Source organism: Aphis gossypii, chromosome 1 (assembly GCF_020184175.1).
Source record: "Aphis gossypii isolate Hap1 chromosome 1, ASM2018417v2, whole genome shotgun sequence".
Classification (NCBI taxonomy): Eukaryota; Metazoa; Arthropoda; class Insecta; order Hemiptera; family Aphididae; genus Aphis; species Aphis gossypii.
Genome location: NC_065530.1, coordinates 624,572 through 649,902, shown reverse-complemented (window position 1 = coordinate 649,902; position 25,331 = coordinate 624,572). Strand labels below are relative to the sequence as shown.

At 26.7% G+C, this 25,331-nt stretch overlaps 2 protein-coding genes across 8 annotated transcripts; one reads left to right on the top strand and one right to left on the bottom strand.

Moving 5' to 3' along the window:
- Positions 1–609: 609 nt before the first annotated feature.
- Positions 610–16,443, bottom strand: LOC114120864 (uncharacterized). The gene is made up of 3 exons (XM_027982932.2): positions 16,023–16,443; positions 6,453–6,559; positions 610–1,627 (listed from the first exon to the last, which is right to left on the bottom strand). Exons 1-3 carry the CDS (start codon positions 16,289–16,291, stop codon positions 1,332–1,334), a joined length of 672 nt encoding a protein of 223 aa, XP_027838733.1. The 5' UTR covers positions 16,292–16,443; the 3' UTR covers positions 610–1,331.
- Positions 7,669–24,501, top strand: LOC114120863 (uncharacterized). Of its 7 annotated transcripts, none has more exons than XM_050197614.1 (4): positions 7,669–7,758; positions 22,645–22,844; positions 23,579–24,317; positions 24,393–24,501. In XM_050197614.1, the coding sequence occupies exons 2-3, from the start codon at positions 22,652–22,654 to the stop codon at positions 24,280–24,282; spliced, it is 897 nt and encodes a 298-aa protein (XP_050053571.1). In that variant the 5' UTR covers positions 7,669–7,758; positions 22,645–22,651; the 3' UTR covers positions 24,283–24,317; positions 24,393–24,501. The 7 variants fall into 7 exon arrangements, with proteins under 7 accessions (XP_050053571.1, XP_050053570.1, XP_050053569.1 ...); XM_050197613.1 differs by lacking the exon at positions 7,669–7,758 and adding an exon at positions 22,286–22,358; XM_050197612.1 differs by lacking the exon at positions 7,669–7,758 and adding an exon at positions 22,300–22,483.
- The last annotated feature ends 830 nt before the right edge of the window (positions 24,502–25,331 follow it).

The following is a 25,331-nucleotide window of genomic DNA, read 5'->3' as shown; positions in this document are numbered from 1 at the left end:
ATTATCTAAGATTAATATATTTTAAATTACAAAATAAAATACTACAATAGTTAATTGAAAAATAATTATTTTAAGTAAAAATATAAAATTTGAACTTCAAATGTTTATAAAAAATGTCTTATTGTGAATAATTTGACTTTGACTGTTGTAGAAACATTTTATTATTTTTAATCTAGAAACAAAAATGTTATCAACATAAATCGAAAACAATTTAAAACATTTTAAAAGAATATAAAAAGTTAATATTTATAAAAAGAACAAATATTTATTGAATTTTTTTTCCAAACCTTGTTTAAAAAATTCTAATATAAATATTTGATAAAAATATAGGGTCTTTAAAATAATTTGTATAAAATACCCATACAACATAAATATATTTAATTTGAGTACAATAAATATTTTTTAGAAAAATGTTGATGATAAATAAATATTTTAAGTAAAATAAAATAAATTATTGATTTATAAATTCATTAATTTTCATTAATAATATAGGTAGGTATAATTATTTAAAATCAAATACTAGTGCACATATAAGTGAAAAGTACCTATTTCCATTTTCTGTCGATTTGTTAGATTTTCCCAATTTGAAAACAAAAGTACTGAAAACAGTGAGGGCATTTACTTTTGTTCCTTCGAGGACTAATTATGGTATCCTATATAAAATATAATATGCTAATAAAAATCACTTGACTCTCATTCACCTTTATAAGTTATAAGTTGTTACTATAAAAATAACTAATTAATATAGTACATATTTTATTGTAGTTTGCTAGTTTACACTATGATTATGTATACTATATAGGTATGCAATTTATGGGTTTTCGGAATATACCGTGTAGAGTGTTTTATCGCAGTTTATAACCATTTGAAAAAGATTCAATTGTCACATTTTACTTAGAGGTACTCGCAGAATCTAACGCAATAAGCAAGTGGTCACTTACAAGATCGATATTTATGTAAGTGTATAATAAAATAAACAAAAATAAGTGTATATTATTTACATAATATATACTCACGGTTGCAATTCAATCAAACGTCAACATGTTCATTTTTTTGCAATATATAAAATCGTTTACTCCATAATATATTGACAATAAATAAAATAAATAGTTTTAACGCATACGTTGTACAATATTTTACGAATGTATCACTTATCTATGGTTATTATAGAATAACATGTAAATCATAATAAATTATTAACACAAACTTTTTTCAAGACATAAATAATACCTATTTATTATTATAATTCGGAGGATCGAATTTCATATGGGCTTATTTCGCTAAATGCCGTTTGAAATCTTATTGTATATATTTGTGGTATTATTGCGATTTCAGTATGTTGTGTACGACGAGTATAGCGGACTTGCGGTGGTGCGGTGTGCCAAAAGCGTCCGCTTCCAGTGGTGGTGACCGGCCGGAGGTGCTGGCGGGACGTAGTACTCGTACGAGAATATCTTTTTGATGTTGCTCATTAGCGATACCATGAGTGCCATTTTGCTGACTAATAGTGCTTTGCCACCCAGTGTGGACATGAACATGAAGCCCATTGGAATAAGAATGGCCGACATGATCATGTACGTGCCCACTATGATAGGGAACACCTTTCGATAAGCGTGACGTCTGCGCCCTACCAAAATAATCATTAAACACATTATTACAAGGGCTGTAGTTTACATATATATATAGGTATTTATATAATATATATGTAGTCAAAATTGCAAGAGGGGGCTTGGGGTGATTAACAACTTGAGATTTGAAATTTTTACTTTCATAATTAATGTAATTTGTGGACAAACTGAAAAACTAAGGGACTTCAGTACATCCTTACCATTTTTTATTTAAATTACACCACTTATAGTGTCTAATACACTATCTTGCATAATAATGGTTAATGGCTTAGCTATATTATTATGCCTGTCAATATTTGTATAAGAATATTATGTTTAAGAAAGCTGGAGCATAATTACTAAATTACATGTTTAAAGAGACATTTAGGACATTTAAATTACATGTATAATTATTTGGATTGTCAATGTGCTTCAAATAAGTTCCAATTTTTGGATCTTATATGTATTATTATAAACAACATATAGACCTAGAAATTTTAAGTATTTACATAGCTATATAAATCCAAAATCCATTTCATAAAATGTTATCCATATTATGTAAAAAATGGATTATACATAATTTAAATTATTTTCGTGATTCTATTTTACTTAACAAAAAAAAAAAAAAATCATTAAAAGGATTATAATACCTAGGTACATTAAGAATTTTAAGCTTTTAGATGCTAATAAATAATTTAAAAATTTTAATTAAAAAATAACCTAAGAGGTAACTACCTAAAATCTAGCTTATTAAAAATTTAATATTTATTTGGAGGGTAAAATGGTTGAGTAATACAGCCTTTGATAATATTCTTACATTTTAATTTTATAGTAATAGTTGGATTGCTCAATAACAGAGTAAAAGGGATTTTTTTGGTATGATAAATCACGCGTTTATATTTTATAAAACGGAGACAAAGTTATTGACCCGTAAGTGTATGGTGGTATAACACTGTAAATTTGTTATGTTCTCTTCCTCTTAAATGTATGTGACATAATGTTTCTATAATATATAATTAAATTATTTATCGAAACTAATCATCCTAGTTTGTGATAACGTAACTCCAATATTAAACTTTGATAAAGGACATAATATTAGTGATTTTCATAAAATAATAATAGCAGAAAATGTTGAAATATTTTTTTAATGTTACCATATTTTCTTATTTCATATTAATACTTAATAATAATAATGTGGATTATTGTACCATACATACATCTTAAAACATATACATCGTAGTATCATGTACAATATATATTATATTATATATGTATATATACCTAGATATTATATTTTTGTATAAATTAGATTTCAGAATGGTTCAGGAAATCTATATTTTTTAAAAAAAAATGCAGCCCTCCTGCCGTGTATAAATTGAAACCAATACTAATTTAAAATATATTATGAGAACCAACCTACACAAAAAATATAATCATACAAAATGTATGATTTCAATTACAATGCATAGGTACTTTGTTAATGTATTAGTTTGTATTACTTATAATTATAGGATATATATTATAATCTGTAGTAATATATTATACAAAATAGTTACAAGACTTGAATAAGGAGTTCAATATAGGTAATTAAGTAAGTGTGCAGTGTAAATGTTTGCATAGTAAGTGACCATCCATGTATATTGTATATGATTGAAGTGTAAAAGTGATTTCGGGCGTAATCACATGTATATTATGTACGGGTCACAAATTATTAGTTTATTAGTAATATTTTTTACTAAACAGCAAGAAACTTTTATCTAGCGCACTGAAAAAAAAATAAAAATTTGATAATGAATCTTAAAATATATTTTAGAAGCTTTCGATTCTGTTGACCATTCTATAATGCTAGCCAAATTAGAAAAATACGGTATCAGGGGTAATACAAATAACCTTATATGTAGTTTTCTAGAAAATCGTATTCAACAAGTAAGTGTGCCACTACACAAACAACTTTGAACTGTACAGTCCAGCCCGCGCAGTTTTTCCTTTTGAAATTTCGAAAAGGATTTTTGGTCTGTGCGGGCCGACATAGGCCTCAAGGCTGACCCTATACACGTAAACGAAATCCTCTCCGTGTGTACCTACCTTAAGAGTAAATAACAGTTTAAGCGATTATTTAATTTCAAATCATGGAATACCACAAGGTACTGTATTGGGTCCTCTTATTTTTATTGTTTATATTAATGACTTATTGAATATAAAGTGTAACGGATAAATTTTCAGTTTTACTGATGACATCTCAATTATGACATAAATAAAAATCATATTTATAGTAAATCTACTCATGTATTAAATACCGTCAAAACATGGTTTGATAATAATCTCCTAGAACTTAATTTAACAAAAACTTGCTTAACAAACTTTAGTATAAATAAATTGTCACCCACTGTAAATAATTATCTTAAGGCCCACCTCATAAATTGTAATAAATTTAATATAAATACAGTTTCTGTTATTATAGTAATGACAGTAAGTGTAATTGCATTTTTATTTTTTCAGTACAACAAGTAAAACATCTAGGTATTACTATAGATGCTAACCTTAAATAGCAAAATCATATTATTAATACAACTAGAAAGATTAGACTATTGTTCCATAAATTTAAAACTCTATAAATATACTATCACCCACCACAATGAGAATGGTTTTCATAGCTATGGCTCAGTCAATTTATTCATATGGTATTGGGAGTTGGGGTGGTACCTACAATATACATATAAATTCACTTGAAACCACTATAACTTCTCTTATTAAAATATCTTTTAAAAAACTCTATAAGATGAGCACTGTATTGTTATATAAAAAATATAATCTATTAAATTTAACTTAATTATATGCACGACATATATTATCGAATAAGTTTTTCCTTGCCACTCAAAAATTTAAATTTAAACATAACCATTGTATAAGAGCGAAATAAACCAATATGTATTTAATTCCTATGTGTAGAACGGAATTTAGAAAAAAGAACCTTTTGAATGCTGGGATTAATATGGCAATGGAATTAAATATTGACGTTGGTTTGTTTAAAATCTTTAGATTATATAAGAAAATGGTAAATGAAAAAATTTAATTATCAACATAGATAATTTTATTATATCTGTATTCCAGTCAAGTTGTTATATTTATTCTGTAATTCATAAAATATTTAAAAATTTATGTTTATGATAAGTTTATAGTCACTAAATCAACTACAATCGACTTCTAATGTGTTAATTTAATTATTTTAGTAAATGTACGAGATATTTTTAAGAACCTTGTCTCCACAATAAGCCTAGCTTACGGAGACAATCATTGTATAGTACCTATCTATGTATAATACCTTATTATTATAAGTATAAATATTTGTATAAATTTACATGTATATTGTATATATACATTTCTATTTTAAATAAAAAAAAATAAATAAAAAAAATTTAAATTTGTTTGAATTCCGTATAACAGTCATTAATCAATTTTTAAAAAATCTCCAATTTTCACATTTTAAAATCAAATTTAAGAGTAAAATAAAAGTAGAAATTTTTAAAAGTGTGATTGATTTAAAATTGATTTCATTAAAAATATATGCACATTTACAGGTTCCTTATCGCATTATTATTTATTAGCTTTATTGTAACAAATCGTATTGTACTCGGACAAAAAGAAGGTATAATTTGTCCAAAAAGTTGGCCGGTATCAAATCCACTTTGTTGTTTGGTGAAATATCCAAGTGGTTGTATAACGATTGTTACATATTTATTTATAAACATAATAATATGCAACTGTAGGTACATATTATATACTTACACATATTATATATTATATAGTATATATACATATATGTTTATAGGTGAATATATGTATGTGTATCGTAAACCAAAACATGTAAAATATATTATGATGAATGTACATTATGCCCCTCCTGTGCTGTCTCATATTTAACTATTGTAAAGCTACGGCTAAATAAGCATATATGTAAGAGACAGCCAGTTCCCCACGTTAATACCAGCGCACACGAACTCCAAGTCAGCCCAACAGCTTGTAAACGTTTTAGTTAGGTAAGAATAAACTTGACATAATTATAAGTATTTGGATCAATCCACATTTATTTGTATCCTGAGTACCATTTGCTCCCGAGCTACGATTAACTTATATTCATAAGTAATAATATAGTAGTAATAGTATAGTAGTAATAATAAGTAATTCTTATATTCATAAGAAACCAACTTCTTCCCTGAATATCATATATTTAACGGGTCATCCCCGACCACGTTACAGTTGTTTAAGTAATTTTAAGTTTTAAAATCATAGGTAGTATTTCAATATGATGTTTCAATGCTGCATATTATAGTAATAACTAATAACTAATATTTAAGAAGACCAGTAAGGGCTTTCGTTTTCCATTTATAAAAATCATTCAAAGAAAATAAAATAATTTAATTTCTATAATATGGTATGGTATCATTCATTATAATTATGTATAATAATGGTATTTATTTTTTTTTAAGCCTGGGTGTATTATACAAAGTACGTTATTGACTGTATACCTTCGCCCTGCTTTTATGTGACTGTACAGTGTACATAGACACAAACTACAAAGTACAAAATACTAAAAAGTAAGTTAATTTTCAATAAATATGTACTCATACTCGCATGCATTTTATTTATATTTTTTATTTTATACACAGTTGCACAAATACGTAAGCGAAGATTATAATATACTCATATACCTATAGTCATTTTATTGTTAATTGGGCTATTTTTATTTATTTGAATACATAATATATATGTAACCATGAATGAGAAATGAGATTATATTATATTATAATGTATATTATTAATATTAATAAAAATATTACTGCATACCTTCGGTGATGGCATTATTATCAGGTGTCCATAGATCAATTTGCAATGAATGACTATTGATGAATGAAACCATTCTGTTGATTATGTCGAAAGTATAATTTTCATACCTACGTACATATTATAAAATGATAAATTAGTAGGTATGTATACTGTATAATGTACATTTTATGCATATTATATTTTCTTGTGAATCTGCAAGAAGTTAATTAATAAATCCTATAAATCTATGTGAGTATGAATATTTATTTATTTGATTATTATCATCAAATATTATAACGGAATGAATTCAGAAATAATAACAGCATAATAATAGCATTATTTATATTTAAACTATAAGAACTATATATCTAAATGATAAATAAAATTTTAAAAATGAAGCTTCAACTTGGAATAATTATGGAAGATTAGGGTTAAATAAGTTTTAATATCAAAGAATACTATTCTATAATTTTGCGTAAGTATACAGTTTTGTATAAATTCGGTAAAGGTTTCTTTGTAGTGTATTGATTCTGAATAACAATACAATTTTCAAGGTAGGTATACCAGCTATTTAATAAACATTATGGTTAATGACATTTTATGACGAACTAACGATAATAGGATTTCATACTACGAAGCTATAATTCTGCTACTTATAAGCCATTATATTAAATTTAAATTGAATTATTATTAGTATTCACTATTCAGTAGCCCTTTAAACTTTAAAGTAATAAATCGATTGTTGAAGGTACAGCTGTGTTTTATGTAAAACGGAGTTTTAATATAAATACTAGGTTTAAAAGTCATCGGTACGTTAAAATCATTAAATACACATTGATATTATTATTAAATAGCGTAGATATAATAATATGATGCAAATAAGTAAACCGTCAGTCGTATAAAACTCAATACTCCAATATAGTGTTTTATTAAGCCATTTTCTTATTATAGTTATTTTTAATGTCATGTTGTTAAATTACTCATACTTTTAAATATTATAACTTTTTTTTGATCTTCTGCCATTGATGGGAATATCATTTATCTCACTCCTCAATCCTTTTATTTTTTGCTTAATTTTTATATTTGTATGTATTTAGTTAAGTTTTTTCGGTTTATCAGTAGGTAATAATTAATAATATGGCAGAACGTTTGGAATCGACAATTTTAGTTATATTTTCGCTGTCAAAGAAATTCTAAATATGCCACTGTCATTTAATATTTATAAAATAAAAATATTAAAGTGTACATTCTCAAATATTAATATCAACAATTATTTTACTTTGAATTAATTGTATCAGAACTACAAGAACATAGGATACATAATTGTGTAAGTACCTTAATAATTTTAATCATAACTAATATAGACGCTGTAAGAAAATTAAACTACAATGTAATTATAATTAAAAACGTATATCACAATATTATTAATTATCATGATGTGTAAGATGAATAACAAAATATAAAATTTAAATATTTCCTGTAATTTGTCGATCTATCAATAATAGCAATAATATAATTTAACTTTAAATAATAACAAATAATTATATACAAATAATTGAACATTAAAACTATTTCTTATTTAGGTACATGTTATTATTAAAAATAGTAAATTTATTTCTGTGTGCATCTGTCTTTAGTATATGATTTTTTAGTTTAAACATGAAATATATATTTTGAACTATTTAATGTTTTATACGGTCATTCTAAACTACAACCTAACTATAATAATGGTTACAATTACTATTGTTACCAACTTCTATTTTTATTTGTTTTAGATAAATTATTTATTAGATAAATAAATTGTTTCGACCTTAAAACATCAATAAGAATGTCGAATGTATAAAATATTTTGTTATTGAAAATAAGCATATTATATTCTTTGATGGTAAGAAAATAATTTATTTATTATACGTCATATTATATAAAAAATATGAATACAATTTTAATATTTAACGTTAAAAATATTCATTATGCTCTCATACTATTTGGACTATTCACAATACGAGTATCATTCAATATAATATGATAGGTAATCATGTTGTTATTTTAAAGGTAAACACTATTTTTTTTAAAAAAATATTTACATTTTGAGAAATTGGTTAATTAGTTATAATAATTTAAAGTTTAGATGAATCATTAATTGGATAGTAGATCAACATATTTTGGAATATCTCAGTGACACTCCACTCCGCTCATTTAAATATTTAATACTTTTACGTTACAAATTAACTAATAATTCAAAAGTTATTAGTATAGTTTGTATTCATGCAAATAAATAAAAAAGGTGGCAGGTAAGTACCGTTCTGCTATATAGTAGGTATCGAGTGGGTCACTGTAATAAATGTATTAGGTACATTGAAATGCGATGATAACATTGTTTTATTTCAGGATTAATAAAATATGGGCAAATAGACATTTCTGGTTTTTTAAAAAGACTCAGCACCGTATTCTTAGTAACGCTCGATTGTAGGGAATTTTTTACATGTTATATCGACAAGTCAGTTTAACTTTTCGACCAACAACTTTCTGCTCACTTTAATATTATAATGATCCGTGAAACTATTATAAGATTTCGTATACTTACTTAATGAGATGAAAAATTCGTACCTAGGCTCTTTATCTTATTGTTATCACTGTTATATCGTTTTAACACATTTACTTCATTACTTATTTTTGTTACTACGCTTATTATATAATAAAATAAATGAAATATCGACTTATATAATTTAAAATGTAATAACGTCTTTTTTTAAATACCGTACAATAGTAAAAATAGATTTATAGCATAAATTATAGATCGATAATATCTTAAAAGATATGACGTATAAATAATGTCATTGCTTACAGAAAAATTCATGATAATATAATATAGTAATATACACATGTAAAAATATTAAGTTCTCGCGTATAATGATCTTAAATTATAAGAAAATAATTAAAAACTTTATTTATTGGAGAAATAAGGGTTTTCGTCCAAATTTGAACTTAAAATGTCTATAATAAATATTTTCCTTATTTAATTATTTTATTACATGTATAAACAACTTATGATGAAATTTGTATTACTTTTTAAAACTTAGATGAAAAAAAAAGTTTGTATGAACTCTAATTATAAAATATTATCTAATTTTTTGTGATTTTCGAAAAATTTTGCCCTTGAATTTTTAAAATTTTTATATGAATAAAAGAAAAAATTATGTGGGAATTTCCTATAAAAGTTTCAGGAATTATCATATTGAATAATTTTTAACCTGAAAATTTCTTATGAATAGCTAAAAAAAAAATATCATATTTCTAAATTTTATCGTGTACCTATAGGTATTATATAGAATATATATGTGGTGAAAAATTCAAATATTTGCGCAGGGTTATTTGTTTTAAATTATAACAAAGTAATAAAAATCATTTTAGGATAAATAGTTATGGTGAATATACAGTATCATAAATACTTAAAACTATAATAAATGAGCTCGTATTACATTTTAAAATCTTATATTTAAATTTAAAATTTTGGCAATTTTTATAGTTTTAAAGTAAATTTGTAAATTCGAACTTCAAAAAAATAAAATAAAAAATATTTATGGATTTACTCTTAGTTAAATTTTTTTATTGACAATTGAAATAAACTAAATTACTCAAAAATGTAAATTCTCTATAAAAAGATCATGAATCCCCTTTAAATCATGACCTTTTTTTTTTATATACACTTTATACATTATACCAATAATAGAAAAAATAAAATAATTTTTTTTTACAAAAATTAATTAGTTTTTTTTAAGTATATATTCCCTCCCCTCTCAGTGAAAATTCCTGTCTACACCACCGCTCGTGCAGTACCTATACTACATATATGTAATTCATTAATGTTAAATTCAAAAAAGTTATAAATTCAAATATTTTTTGAGACAATGCATGAGTGTTTAGCTTTAAAAAAAATCACCTTGTTTATGTATTTTATGTACTTGAAAAAAGTATTTTTTTTTGTCAGATGTTAGTATGTCTTAAAACTTAAAAGAACATGTATGACTTGACAATTGACTATTTGATAAATAATTGTTTATTTCAATACCCATAAATTAAGATTATCAAACAGCATATAGACAGTATACTAACTATGTACCTATAATAAAACTTGTAAAATATATAAATTACATGATTTAACGATTGCTATAATAGCTATTAGCTAATCAACACAATATTCAGTCTTCAGAGTATAAGTGAAGCTTATCATTAATTTTATAGAACCGCTGAAGTCTATAAAATAGTTTCTTCTTAGTTCGGTAATTGTAACTATATCAAAATATTTGTAATACTCTTTTCAGATACACAATAACAGTAATTGTATATAGTTGTAAGATTGCAAGAGTAAGTTTTATCGTATTTTGATTTCAGAATAAGTTACTTTAACTTATATTTTATATAGAATACGAACGACGGCCAACAAGGCAGGTGAATTGAATTAAGTTTATATAATAAGAAGGGTTCTTTTAAATAAAGCAAAATTGAGAATCAATATAACATATTTTTTATTAAGTTATCTATTGGAATGTGTGATTTTGTTTTTATATATTATATAACTAACTACCCCGTGCACTTCGTTGCCGGTTAAAAATGCCAATTCTATAATATGATTAAAACTTTGTTTAATTTGTTATTTAATATTCGGTTTAACTCGGTGTTCAAATCTTAAACACATTCATTGACCATTTTGAATTTCAAAAAACTTATGCAATCACCACTTTAAAATGCTTTCTTACTGCACACTTAATTTGTGGTACAAATGTACAGTATAAATTGCAAAGTCTCGATCTATCATTGTTCAAGCTCTATGTTTATCAATTAGTGAGTTAGTCAAGTTATATTGTAGTTATTCCGCTTGGTATTGCCCGTGAGACTCTCTTATGATTATGTGAGCTGTATGTTATTAGGTAAGCAATCCGCCTGCGGTGGATTGCGGACTTAGTGAGATGTGTACGTAAGCTTATAATTTCTAACCCTTAACCTTCAAAGTAATATAAATTTTTTTTACTGCGGTAGATTAGATACAATGATTTGCCGTCTCATGGTTAAAGGTGGTATAACAATCTTACTTATGTGTTGACACATTCACCTCCCACACTAAATTGGCGTCTGTAGACGATGGCGCGTAACAGGTAAATATTTAAAATGCTATTAATTTATACAAATATTCGGTATACATGTACAGTTAGTGTACTCGCTATGTCCGTGATCATTTGTATCGATACACTTCTAAAAACACTTCATATCTGCATGTCGATATAAAATACATAATTTGACGAACAAAAAAGTCAAGCTATAGCTAGCTAATGTAGACGTTTTATTTTAATTTATTAATAGATAACTCAATTGTTTATTAACTTAGATAAATGCTATTACGATAGAAACCTTCCTCGTGAAATAATCTTTCATTAAAAAAAAAAAAAAATTAAGAAGTTTTTTAAACTATAAACTACGATTAAATTGGAACTATCAGCCAATATATTTTTGTCCAATCATAAAATCAACTGATTTAAAAATTGATAATAATTATAATTTATAGGTGCCTATCTTAATTATAAGATCGAAAATTGAAACATTTGACGCTTATGTTCTTGGAAACTACTTAAAAAATTATCTTGATGTGCAAATTCAAAAAAATAATTGTACTCGAATCTTTTTACAATTATTCTTCTCATTGTGCTCTAATAACACTAATATTAAATCTATGGTATTTTCCGTTTCTTCATCGAACATTTTAATTTTGAGAAAATATTTCTTAATCGTCCTTTTTAACTAACAATCTACACTTAAACTTTTTGTAGTTACAATAAATCATATTCTCGCACCTACCTACTATCAGTTTTCATTATATTTAATTTAATTTAATGCTATTTTAATTAATATAATTATTATTTATTATAATATGATTTCGGATATAGCTGTATAGTCAATTCTTATTTTACACTAAATAATAAATAAATTAAAACTAAAATAGCACCATTTTCAGTATTAGTTGAAGCATATGTGTAAAAACAGGTATATAAAATATAATACAGTCATATCGATGTTTTTTTTATTATTAAATATCTTATACGTACCTACCTTTTACATTTATTTAATACTCTTTCTATTATGCATAGTCATTTTACATTTATCTATCGCAATAATTATATATTATATATTAAGTTATTTATGTTAGAGTCTTCGCTTTGATATATTATTTTATTATAGTATCACCACATGGGGGTGAACCGTTTTCACAATACTTACCCCATGCGACATCGTTTATTGAACGAAAAAATTTAAATTACATTACAAAATTCAATATTAACATCAATACAACAATAGAGGCATATATAGCCATCGCCATGGCTGCCGTGATCGCCTAACCCTCCCGTGGTGCAAAATTATTTAATACCTATACAATTTTAGTGTGTAGTTGGCAGCTAAAGGGGTACATTTAATATTTAAATAAATAAATAATAATAATAATAATATTTTTTTATGAATTATGAATTTATTGTTTTTTTTTATGATTTAAAAATATAAGTTTAAATGATCTAAATTCTAAATCGTTAATTTTTATTATCTTGAAATTATAAATATCATTTAAAGAAAGTCTTGTATGGACCATGAACAATGAATATTTTCCTTAATTAATAAGGAAAATAATTACTTAACAGTGAAATATTGTTAATCAATTTGAATATTAATAATTTGTTATAAATAATAAATACTTGTATTAAGACGATTATATTATATTTATTTGTATTATTTGTATTTGTATTGGTATTACATATGTAGAAAAGCTTAACCTAACCTAACCTAATTCAGGATATACATGAGAAAAGAGATATGCCAGATGATTACTGTAAAAGCATAATTGTAGCTATACCAAAGAAAAGTGCAGGAGCGAATTTCTGTGAACAGATTAGAACACTAAGCTTACTGACACACGTCTCAAAAATTTTAACAAAAATAATAAATCGAAGAATAGAAAGAAAAGTGGAGTAGTACTTAAAAAACGACCAATATGGATTTAGAAGAAAAAAGGCACACGTAGGCAATTTTAGTACTGTGAGTGCTAATTGAAAAACAGATCGATAGAAATAAAGTTACATACTTGGCCTTCGTAAACTTGGAGAAGGCCTTCGATAAAGTAAATTAGAACAAAATGCTACTCACACTACGAGAAAGAGGTGTTGAGCAACAAAACCTAAGAATTATCCACAGTCTGTACAAGAATCAGACAGCTTGCATTAAAAAAGGAGAAATTACAACTAACGCTCTAATAAATAAAGGAATCGAACAAGGGTGTACGTTATCACCACCACTTTTTAACTATTATATCGAAAAAGTTATAAATATAGTGAAAGAAAAGGTAACAAGACTAAATGTTGGAATAAAAATTGGTGGAGAAATCGTTTCAATTATACGATTTGCCGATGACATTGCGGTAATATCAGAGAGTGAAGGTGACTTACAGCGTGCAATAGAAGAAATGGATGAAATGCTTAGAACATCAGAAATGAAAATAAATAGTATAAAAACGAAGATCTTAGTCTATGCCAGAGACCCAAAAGTAAAAGCTGACCTAGCTAACAAGTAGAAAAAATGTTATATCTAGGGAGCAAAATCACATCTGATGGCAAAAGTGTCCACGAGATAAAACAACGCATAGTATTAGCAAAAATTGTTTTAAGTAAAAAACATAAGTAGCTGACTTCAAAAAAGATACATCTCATTAACAAGCAGAAACTTATAAGAACATATGTATGGAGTGTTGCAAAATATGGATATGAAACTTGGGTAATAAATGATACCGAAAGGAAAAAACTAGAAGCGTTTGATATGTGGTGTTGGAGGCGAATGGAAAGGATAAGCTGAATAGAGCGGAAAACGAATGAAGAAGTACTTAGAACAGTGAAAGAAAAACGCACACTCATAGATGCGATTAGAGGAAAACGATGGAAAATGGTTGGACATGCCCTGAGACATCCAGAAGAATTACATAATAATATAATATTAGAGGGTACGATATAGAAGGAAAGAAAACTGCAAGACGTCCCAAGAACTCTTATATAGGACAAATTAAATGCGATGTAAAAGTCAAAACCTTTAAAGAACTTAAAGAAAAGGCGAGTATTAAGTTAGAATGGAGAATTGGAGTTGTAAACCAACCTTCAGGTTGAAAAAAAAATGTATTTTTATAATTTTTGAGTCACTGTAAGACAAACTCATGAGGAACTTAGGTTAGGTTATATTTTTAAGTATTTTTACTTAAAATAAATTAAAAATTTTATCGACATTAAAAAAAAAAAAAAAAATTAAACAAAAACAAAAACAAATATCCGGAAACTGAAGAAAGTTTAAGCCTACTGGACATTCAAGAAAGGTATAAAAAAAGATGAGCATGCAAAGATTTAATTTAACGACCGAATAAAATAATACGTACAGAGCTTTCCACGTGATAAAGCTAAACATAACTGCTAAGCATTCTGATATCCATAATATTAGCAAATCTATATACCACGAACGTCAAAAAATACTACATTCAGTTCCTTAATTACTTAACGAAGAAATTGAAGAAATTTTTAGTTTAGTAATTTTAACAAATAAAAACGGAGAGTTTATTTACATTGATAACGTAAATAATATTATTTTGATTACATGCAAAACAATTAAAATTGTTATGCGATTTCAACAATTCTGAAATTTTTGGTGATGCCATTTTTACTTATAGCATGGTGGGTATATATAGGGAAATAAAATATGTAAATTTTACACTATTTTAATATTATGTATTACAGACCTAATTTTATTATAGATTCTTTGCTCTTTTAAATCATTAAAAACAAAATTTCAAAATTTTTAATTATTATTTTATAGTTATTTTAGAGTATCTACATTTAAAATATTTAAATGAATTAAAAGTATAAATACATTTTATATACATTTTTTTTATAGAATAAAAATTTAAAATTCAAATGCAAATAAAATATTTGCACGTGACGTAGGTATGCTATTATTTACTATGCATTTGGTAACAACTATTATAAGTAATGAAATAGTGAATTTATTATTCCGTCAGTGTCAGATTTAGAATGCGTACTTAGCTATATTTAGAAATATGATGTTATTATGCAGTATTGATTTAGTTTAACTAAAAATAGTAATTTGTTGAGAATTCTAACCTGTTTCCAATTTTATCAAAAACGACTTAAATATAAAATAAATACGACATAATTATCTATAAAACAATTTGTGTTCTAATCTGTAGAAGTTACCTGATTAGAGCTTTTATATAGGTATCGAAGTGTTTTTATTACCAAAAAAAAAGATCTTTTTCTTTGTTATGGCAATGAAAATTGTTGTATTGATTGTTAAGTTGTTAGTTATAGCATATTTGAACTATTTTAGTGCCATTGTGACTTGGGAGTTGGGCCTGTGGTACTGAGGTAGCATATTATAATAGACTTGTGTAATTAATTATTTAATTGCATAATTAAACCTGTTGTTATTATGATAAATTATCGAGTGTAGGTAGATTCTATAATTTTACATTGTATTTAATATGATTAATTTACTTACTTGGTCGATCTGTCGATCGTTGTGGGGGTGGTCTTGACCAGACGCACGCCGTTGGCTATTTGCAACGTGTCCGACTGTTCCAGCATCCTAAACGTCCTGGCTATACTTTGAGCCATACACTTTGGCCACTCAGTTGCATTACAACCCTGAAACCAATCTGATCGTTGAGTTGACATCTGTTCAAGTTGTCCAGTGGCTGTTACTACTTTTGCCGCCACTGTCACCACCGATACCACTAGCAGCATAGTAGTTGCTTGTAACTGATTCATCTTTCGTGTACAGTCACTGTGTCTCAACCGGTCGTATTTAAGTAGTATGCATACGATGATAGGCGACGATTGCGATTTTAACGCGAATAATCACCGCCGTGACGAACGCGATTTATTTAATTTACTTTCCATAATTGTAGTGTACGATAGAATATACCTATTTTATAATTGTTAAGCTAGTAAACCTAACCTAACCTGGTCAAAGAGCTTTCCCATACCTAGTCGTTTCCGGTTCGATTGCTTATCGGCCCGTGGAAAATTATTAACTCAAGAGTTCAAGTATTTTATGCGAACTTCGTGTTACACACACTCTGTATTTAAGAAACAATATTACATGTACTTATTTGTTATTATTGTTATAAGCACAATTATTACCGTTTGGTTACAATTGTCCAACATTTGGGTAAAAATAGGGGAGGGGGGGGCAAAGCTAAATAACAACTGAAATATATTTTTACATCAACATTTTCCAAAATGTTCACTGAAAAACTACTACCTGCACAGAATATTTTTTTAGTGAAAGTGATCAATATTTGTTAAGAACATTTTTTGTTGTTGTATTTAACCTCATGATTAAGTGTAATATTTATTATTTTATCATTTATTTATAATAATTGAAAATAATTTTGTTGAACTTAGTATTTTCAATCATAAAAAGTTAAAAAAAAAAAAAAATTACTTAAAACAATATAATACAAATATTATCTTTTATTCATTGAAAAACAGCTCCTTATTTTTGTAGCTTATGAAAGAAAATTAAATTGATTTTTTAATATTTTAACGAATTAACTAGTTCGTCATTTTGATTTATTGATTTATAAACAGACCACAATGAAAATCACAGGTTTTAAGCTCTGGGTTTTCTTTTATACAAGTAAATTATGAATCAATAAAACTGTAAAATGTAAAACTAATAAAAATATTATGTTATCATTATTGTGTATATTGCTCAATTAAAAATCGATATATTCAAATACTTAAATAGGTTATCTAATAAAATAATAAAATGATTAACAGTGTTGGATACAATCATAGGCTGCTATAGTAACCTAGCTATGTATTATAAATTATAATAATTAATAATAGATTTAATTGTGTAATTTAATGTATATAAAATATCATCATATTATAACATTTTGTATTTAGAATCGATCATGATTAACTACAATAGACATAAAATCTATTCAGATTTTGTAATATGGTATTTACCGTTATATAGATTAGTGGCTTTCAATATTTTTATGCTCACTGTGCATTTTTTTTAACTATGTATTTTGAAGAAACACTTGATATTTACTGTAGGTATATTTACTATGTGTATTATAGAAATTATCTTATTGTTGATATATTATTATATTATATAATTAAATATGTAATTAAATATTTGGCTTTGTTTGTTTTTTATAATTTAACTGATAAAAGTACGAATATACGACAGTACTACTCTCATTTTTTCTTCTAGTCTTGGGATTTTTCTCTTTTCTTAGTTTAAGTTTTGTTAGCCTGAAAATCCTAACTCGCATAGGCATGAAGTTGAAAACTGCAACAAAATTATTAAGGCTGGGAAAGTTAACTATTTTTTTTAACTCGTTAAGTTAAGTTATTTTAAATAATAAAGTTAAGTTAAGTGAAAAGTTATTCATATTTTTTCCGTCAACTCGTTAAACGTTAAATTTTAAAAAAGGAACTTAATTTAGTTTAAAGTTAACATTTTCTAATTTGCATAATAAAAAATTCCAGACACATAGTAATGTAGTTTAGATGGTTATTCTTTACACACAAGAAAATTACTGGGATAATTTAAAATAATACATCAAAGTATTAACAGCTATCAAAAAACCTACTTTTCTAAAAAACCTCATTCAAAAATGTGCATTATTTTTTGGACGAAAATTAACTTAATTTAGATATGTTTGAATAAAATTAACTTGAAGTTAATACATTAATCTTAAAAAAGTAACTTATTTAGTTAAAAGTTAATTTGAAAAAAAGGTAACAAGTTAATTAACTTAACGTTTTGACTTAATTTTAACTTTGATTCATTAATGGCCATCCTTGAAAATTAAAATATTTTTCTAATATTTTTAAAAATTATTCTTTGATTGATATCCAAAATTTTTCAATTGATTTTTCTGAAAATTTAATTTTAAGATTACGATTACCTAGCATAAACAAAGTTTTTCTTTTTCTCGTAAAGTTAAGTTAAAACTTAAAGTACACAACAATAAAAAAGGATTATTATAAGGATCTTATCGTAGTTTTCTATTTTTATTTCTAGAAAATATTTAACATAATATACTGTAGACTATAATATTAAAAAATCTAAACTAACAATCAACAAATGTTATTATATTATATATTAGCTTAAATTACGTATATTATTATGTTGACTTTTGCTAAAATTATTTTACTAAGTGTTTGATTAATGTAATTTTTTATTTTATTGTTTGTTTTCAATTGTATAGGTTCCAAGTGAACTTTCAGTAATTAGGTAGTGTAATATATAAGGGTTAAATCTGTAATGATCCATAGTAATTATGCTTAAGTATATTATATTAAGTTGCTAAACGTAGAAGATATATTATATTTTTGCTGTGGTTTTTGCTATTTTCATAAGTAGGATTTCAGTTAATAAAAATTTCTCGTCACTGTTATTCAACTTAAGTTATAAACCTGAAAAGTATAACATAAATGACGCACCTATTATAATTTTGTGTAACACGTTAATCCCTCCTCTTAAAATTCTAGAAGCACCATGGCTATAGGAATATTATAAAAGTCTACAACATTTCTGGTTAGCTATGATTATTAATAAAATCAAGTGGTCAAAGGTACAGGACATCACCTTAACATACATATACATATTTATACCTAATGATGTCAGATCAATTGTCTGTCTTTTTTCATTCGCCATAGTATGATGCAAAGTATTTAAAAAAATTTTAGGGTTCTGGCGGCAGTATCATTATATGAGGACTATAGTTGCTTTTGTAACATGACGTTATTTTCTATCACGAGGACAAAATTAGATTAAGTTGATGAGCAGAATGGTCGCTGTATACCACTTAAACGTCTTTATTCTTTAACGTCCCACAAATTATATTTTCGTCTCGACTTGGCTATTAGGCTGCATCAAGTTTGAATGGTTGATAGTTTCCAATATTATTATTTTTTTAAATGTACACGCTTTAGAGATATCATAATTATCAATCTCATTTTTATTTGGTACGTAACCATAAATTAAGTATTTAGGGCATGAAAGTATAGCGAGAATTTTATCCGTTTATCGCAAAATTACTAGTTATCAACGTTGGTGTGCACCGTCGTGTGCAATTGCAGTATTTAGGATATTGAATAATACATTGAATTTGAACAAAACTAGTAATATTTTACTTAATGGTTTTAGTATATTATTTAGGATACTTAATAGTTACTACTGCTTAGTTAACATTAATGTTTATCATTTATCTTTTTTAATTTACTGTGACAGAAATCTGCGTGAATCCATTAGACTGGTTACAACAATCGTAGTTCTTATAGTAATGTGGTATTGTATCATAATTATTTTTATTATTGGTTGTATGTTAATAACAGTATTATAGCTCAGTATTTCTCAACCTGGGGGTCACGAAGGTCAAAAATAATAAAACAATAATATACAAAATAAACATGTTTATTTAAAATTTTTTATTGAATAAAAAAAATACTTATACCTGTAACAAGTTTAAATTAGGTACTCATGGTATTTATAAATGGTATCTTTCTTTTGCTTAATTGGTTAATGGTATGATATTTTTGACTTTTTATGACTTTGCTTTGGCACACAGAATCGAAAACCATCATGGAAAAGCGTTACGGTTACCCTGGTTACCTGGTTACCCCTCGTAACGGTTTCCAAAGACACAAAAGACATAAAATGTGGTACTTCATTGCAGACTCGTATGCAATATGATTTTATACTAACTAATAAACAAATATTTTTTTATTTTTTAATCAAATTTAATGCAAATTAAAATAATTAAAAAATAATATAGTTTGTATATTAGGTACCTCCTATACATACGTATTTTAAATTGTTTGTGTGATTCATTCTCCGATATGTGCAGCAAGTCCAATGTCAATGTGTTACTGTTAAGGCTAGAATAGAAGTAATTTGTGAAAAACTTAAAATATATTCAATATAACACAAGAAGTTCTCACTTCTCACGGGATTTTTTTTTACATAGGTTAAAAAAACTTTTATAGTTTGTACCTATAATAATAATATAAAGTCATTTTTACAAATACGTGTTGTTCTTATTTAATAAATAATACATAATAATAAAAAAAAATACAAACCAATTAAGTAACATAATAAAACCATTTATTGTGTAAATCATTAAATCAACACTATTTTCATAATAAATTAATAAGTAATGAATAAGTAATAACCATTCTAATATTATATTAAGTTTTAAGTTGAAGACTAAAGTGAAGTAATTGCTTTTCATTTTAAATAACGTGCAGGCATATGTTAGGAGATTATAAATTATATTTTAATTCCTACTAGGTATGTCAAGCACGACAAAACATATGACGGACAAATTTTTCGTTCGTTTCCACAACGAACGGTAGTGGGGTTCTTTTCGACCGTGGTTGCCGTGAGCTCATCAGCGACAATACCGAGGTCGGTTATCGGATCTAATACCAGTTTTACTGGTCCATTTTCAGCGTTGGTCAAAACTTGCATCATCGGAATGTATTTAGATTTAGTCGCATTGTTTGCATCAAACTTTAAGTGTATATTCGGCATCGAACACCACAATTTCTTCGGTGGACCGGCGAATTCGTCCCTCCCCACTTTAAGTACTACCGGTCCATCGGAAGTTTGTTGCATCGATGCAGAAGTCAATGATCGGATTTCCAATACATCATCATTCACACCAGACATCACTGCAATGTTAGGCATTGAACTGGTTGCAGAAGACGGTGATTGGATTTTGACATTAGACAAAATAGTAATTTGCTTGATTGATTATGTAGCAGGTATATACGTTGATACGCTTTTACGGTCGGTAGGTAAATTTCTCATTTAATACTTTAAGAGGAGAATATGTTATTCTTTATTCGATGAATTCTTCTTAACCATGACACTGTAATAATAAATAACTGTATCACAGAAACGAATTTTATGTATTTAAACACTATACGTATATAGTTATACTAGTTGGCTGAAATAGCAGCAATTAATAAATGTTTATAGTTATCGTATTGAAATAACAGTTTTATTACTTTAATTCAAATAATAAAAATAATTATGTAAATGAATTCAAAAAAGTTAGGAAATCTAACTCTGTAAACGTTTTAAATTATCAGTTTCAAAACATATTTTAATAAAGCAAAGTATACTAATTATATAATTATTACTCCATTTAAATTTAAAAAAAAAATACAGATAAACTTTTGTACTTTGCAGATAACTATTTTTTAATATTGGCTAGTATGAAATATGAATTTATAATAAATACTCATATGTAATATGTTGATGACTTTTAGTCATTTTAGTGCTGACACAATAACGGGAGTAATGGAGTATATTAAGGTGTAAATAAAAAAAGTGTATTAACACTCTAAATTTATATTTAGAAATCTAAAATTAGTAGATCATAATATCGTATGATGTAGAAATCAAATAAATTAATTTTTCTCGCTGTAAAATGGTAAAAATAATATAATATAGTTTCGACTTTTTACTAAAACATTTATTAAAAATATAATATACTCGTATTATTCATATAAGTATGATTCTTTTTTTTTATATTGTTTAAATTTGTACTTAATATACATAGAGGGTAGCGAAGTGATTTACTAAATTTTATACCTATTTTGAGGGTTGTGACATTAAAAAAGGTTGAGAAATACTGTTATAGCTCACATAAAATATATTTATAGCCTAATTTAACCTACGTATTTATATAATATTACATAAACTGTATAATATATAGGTAGTTATAGAAACAAGTAAATATGTACAGTTAATTTAGAAGGATGTGAATGGAAAATTTAAATTGATCTTACGGTTTTTATTGTATATTATTTTATATCTTTTAAGTATAAGAAAATTCAAATTATTTAAAATATATTATTTTATACTTAAACTAAATAATGTGAATTCTTTGAATCGAAAAAAAAACCTTTGATATACCTTCTCGAGTATAATTTTGGTTCAAAGTAGGATACATTTGTCGATCCTAGGATCAGCCAGTTACTGGTAAGAGGGTTAGGAAGGTAGATTCTAAGATCAGCAAATGTATCCTACTGTTCAATATATTTATTATACTAATACATTATTAACATTTTATTGTTTTTCACAGCTGTAAAATGTTTTCTTTATCAAAGTTGGCATACTGTGTTTGTGACTACGATGATAGAACATTTTATGATAATTTGGAGACATTAAAAATCGATATTCAGTCTTGCTGTATCGATGTACTGAGATACCTGAAGAACGAGACAAGATCAAATATTATGGATGTTGATTTTCATTATAATGATAAATTTAAAAATGATGTAGGTAGGTAAGCAATATATGGTCTGAACGAATATAAAGACTATAACAAATTCGAATATTTCTCACTGTATTTACTTTTATTCCTATAACCCAATCAGTGTTACTTAATTTTCGTATAACCATGTTAAATACTACTTTAAAGGCTAATCGATAACCTGTATCTTTTAATTCAAGTCTGTATATTTGATATCGATTGATTGTTGTGGTAAATATTAATAATTTTTGTGAAGGGGTGAAGGGGATTTTTCAAATAGTATTCCTAGCTAAGACTTTCAAAGGCTTTTCATAAATATTTTATTTAATATATTTGTTTTAAATTATAATACTTCAATATTATTCATGAACTTGTTCTAATTTTTTTTATTATGTATGTAACTATCTCTTTGAGAGGATTCTAATGATTAGGAATGAGTTGAGACTTGACTTTTTTAATTTCTAAACATACATTTTATATTATGAGTTATCCGGTTTTATAATATAGTCCTATAATCTTAGGTTTATTTGCTGTTGTTATTATTATTATATAATATATAAAATATATAATAATAATATAATAATATATTATTATATATTATATATATTTATACTATTCTATATTTGAGCCAATTTTGGCATTTATCTTAATACAATAAATAAAATAATGGTCGAAAGTTATTTATTTTTGGATGGGTGAACCGCAATCTCATCCTACCATAATATCTCTTCATTTTGTAACCTAGTGTTTATTTTTTTTCAAGCCATATCGTCCAACTGCAATGATTACAAATACAGTACACCCGATTCGATGAGCGAAAACGCCGCTGCAAATGGACATTTAGAATGCTTAGCGTTCGCCGAAAGCCGCGGGTTCCCATGGACACGAACCATAAGTGTCCAGGCTGCCGCCAACGGAAGACTCGAGTGCCTAAAGTACGCTCACGACCATGGCTGTCCGTGGGATGTGTCGGTGTGTGAATACGCCGCAGCCAACGGCCATTTAGAGTGTCTGCGGTATGCCCGGGAACAGGGCTGTCCATGGGACGAGATCGTGTGCGAGAAAGCGGCTGGCAGTGGCCAACTTGAGTGTCTAAAGTACCTCAAAGACAATGGTTGTCCGTGGGACGCGTCCACGTGTGAGGCGGCAGCGGCCGGTGGGCATATTGACGTTCTGAAGTATGCACACGACCACGGCTGCCCGTGGGACTCGTTCACTTGCCGGGAAGCTGCGGCCCATGGTCACCTCACGTGCCTGGCATATGCCCACGAAAATGGCTGTCTGTGGGACAGAATGACGTGCGAAGCAGCTGTAGCTAGTGGCCATCTCCATTGTCTTATCTACGCACACAATAACGGTTGCTTGTGGGACATAACCACGTGTGACGAGGCTGCGTCAAATGGTCACAGCTCGTGTCTAGAATATGCGCTGGAAAAAGGATGCTTGTGGGATGGATGCGTTCCATGAATACCTATATAATAATATATGATCATCGTAAGTAGGTACAATATCTTAAATTTATTGTGAAACAAATATTATGAATATAGGAGTTTCTAATAATTTTATTTGTTTATTAGGTATTTTTCGCCATTTTGCTGGATTGAACTTTTTTGACTTTCTTTTCGACGAAGTTTTCTGGAGATGTGTTTTAGTTATTTTGATATTAAATTCTATTCGAATAATTTACCACTTTATTTAACTAATTTACAACGTTTATTAAGATTTTTAAAAACAATTATTATAAAATTAAAATTATTAATTATTAATACAATTCGTTTTAAATTTAATATCATATTAATAATCATAATATAATAAATATCAAGTGATGTGGATTAATATCCGTAGACCGCTGACTTATGTCATATTGTGAAGTAAAACCACGAGCTTGGCACGAGCGATTGATGAACGTCACAGTATAAGCCTAGAATTGACCCTGTCTCCGTGGCAAAATGGTAAGTGGTACAGTGCCAGAGTTGTTCGGTTTGTTGTCTGCCTTTTTCCTTAAGTTGAAAGGACATCGTTGAAAGAGCTACCGTTCTACATATGAATATCATCAATGTATTAAATAAAATTGAGAGGTTGGGGAGAGAGTGCGTCAATTGCACTATATAGCGGTACAAACCAAATAGATACTCGAGGTAACTTTCTTATATCGTTTCGGCTGTAGGATAGTACCTTTATTTGGGGAATGATTTCGTTTAGGGAGTAGGAACTCTGTGTGAAACAGTTCATGAAAAACGGCAACCCTGGTGGTCATAATTCGTAGAGAGATGGGTACTGTTATTATAACCATGGCAAGAAATATAACAATATATATCACCAACTTAGAAAATGAAAATTCCAAAGTATTTTTTTTTGAAAATGTCAAGTAAATACTAAATAATCGACTAAATTTTTTATATTAAGCACGGCATGAGTTCGATCGCTAAACTTTAACTGTTAAATTATTATTTAAAACAATTTTCCTGTACATCATATAAAAGGTAATACTTTTCATTAACCCAATTGTGTTTAAC

Bases quoted from the DNA above. Each gene is read 5' to 3' on its own strand.
- LOC114120864 (XM_027982932.2), bottom strand. From the start codon at position 16,291: ATGAATCAGTTACAAGCAACTACTATGCTGCTAGTGGTATCGGTGGTG. The intron at 6,560-16,022 runs GTAAGTAAATTA...ATATGTACGTAG, and splicing joins ACGATCGACAGATCGACCAA to GTATGAAAATTATACTTTCG. The intron at 1,628-6,452 runs GTATGCAGTAAT...TTATTTTGGTAG, and splicing joins TAATAATGCCATCACCGAAG to GGCGCAGACGTCACGCTTAT.
- LOC114120863 (XM_050197614.1), top strand. From the start codon at position 22,652: ATGTTTTCTTTATCAAAGTTGGCATACTGTGTTTGTGACTACGATGAT. The intron at 22,845-23,578 runs GTAGGTAAGCAA...TTTTTTTTCAAG, and splicing joins TAAATTTAAAAATGATGTAG to CCATATCGTCCAACTGCAAT.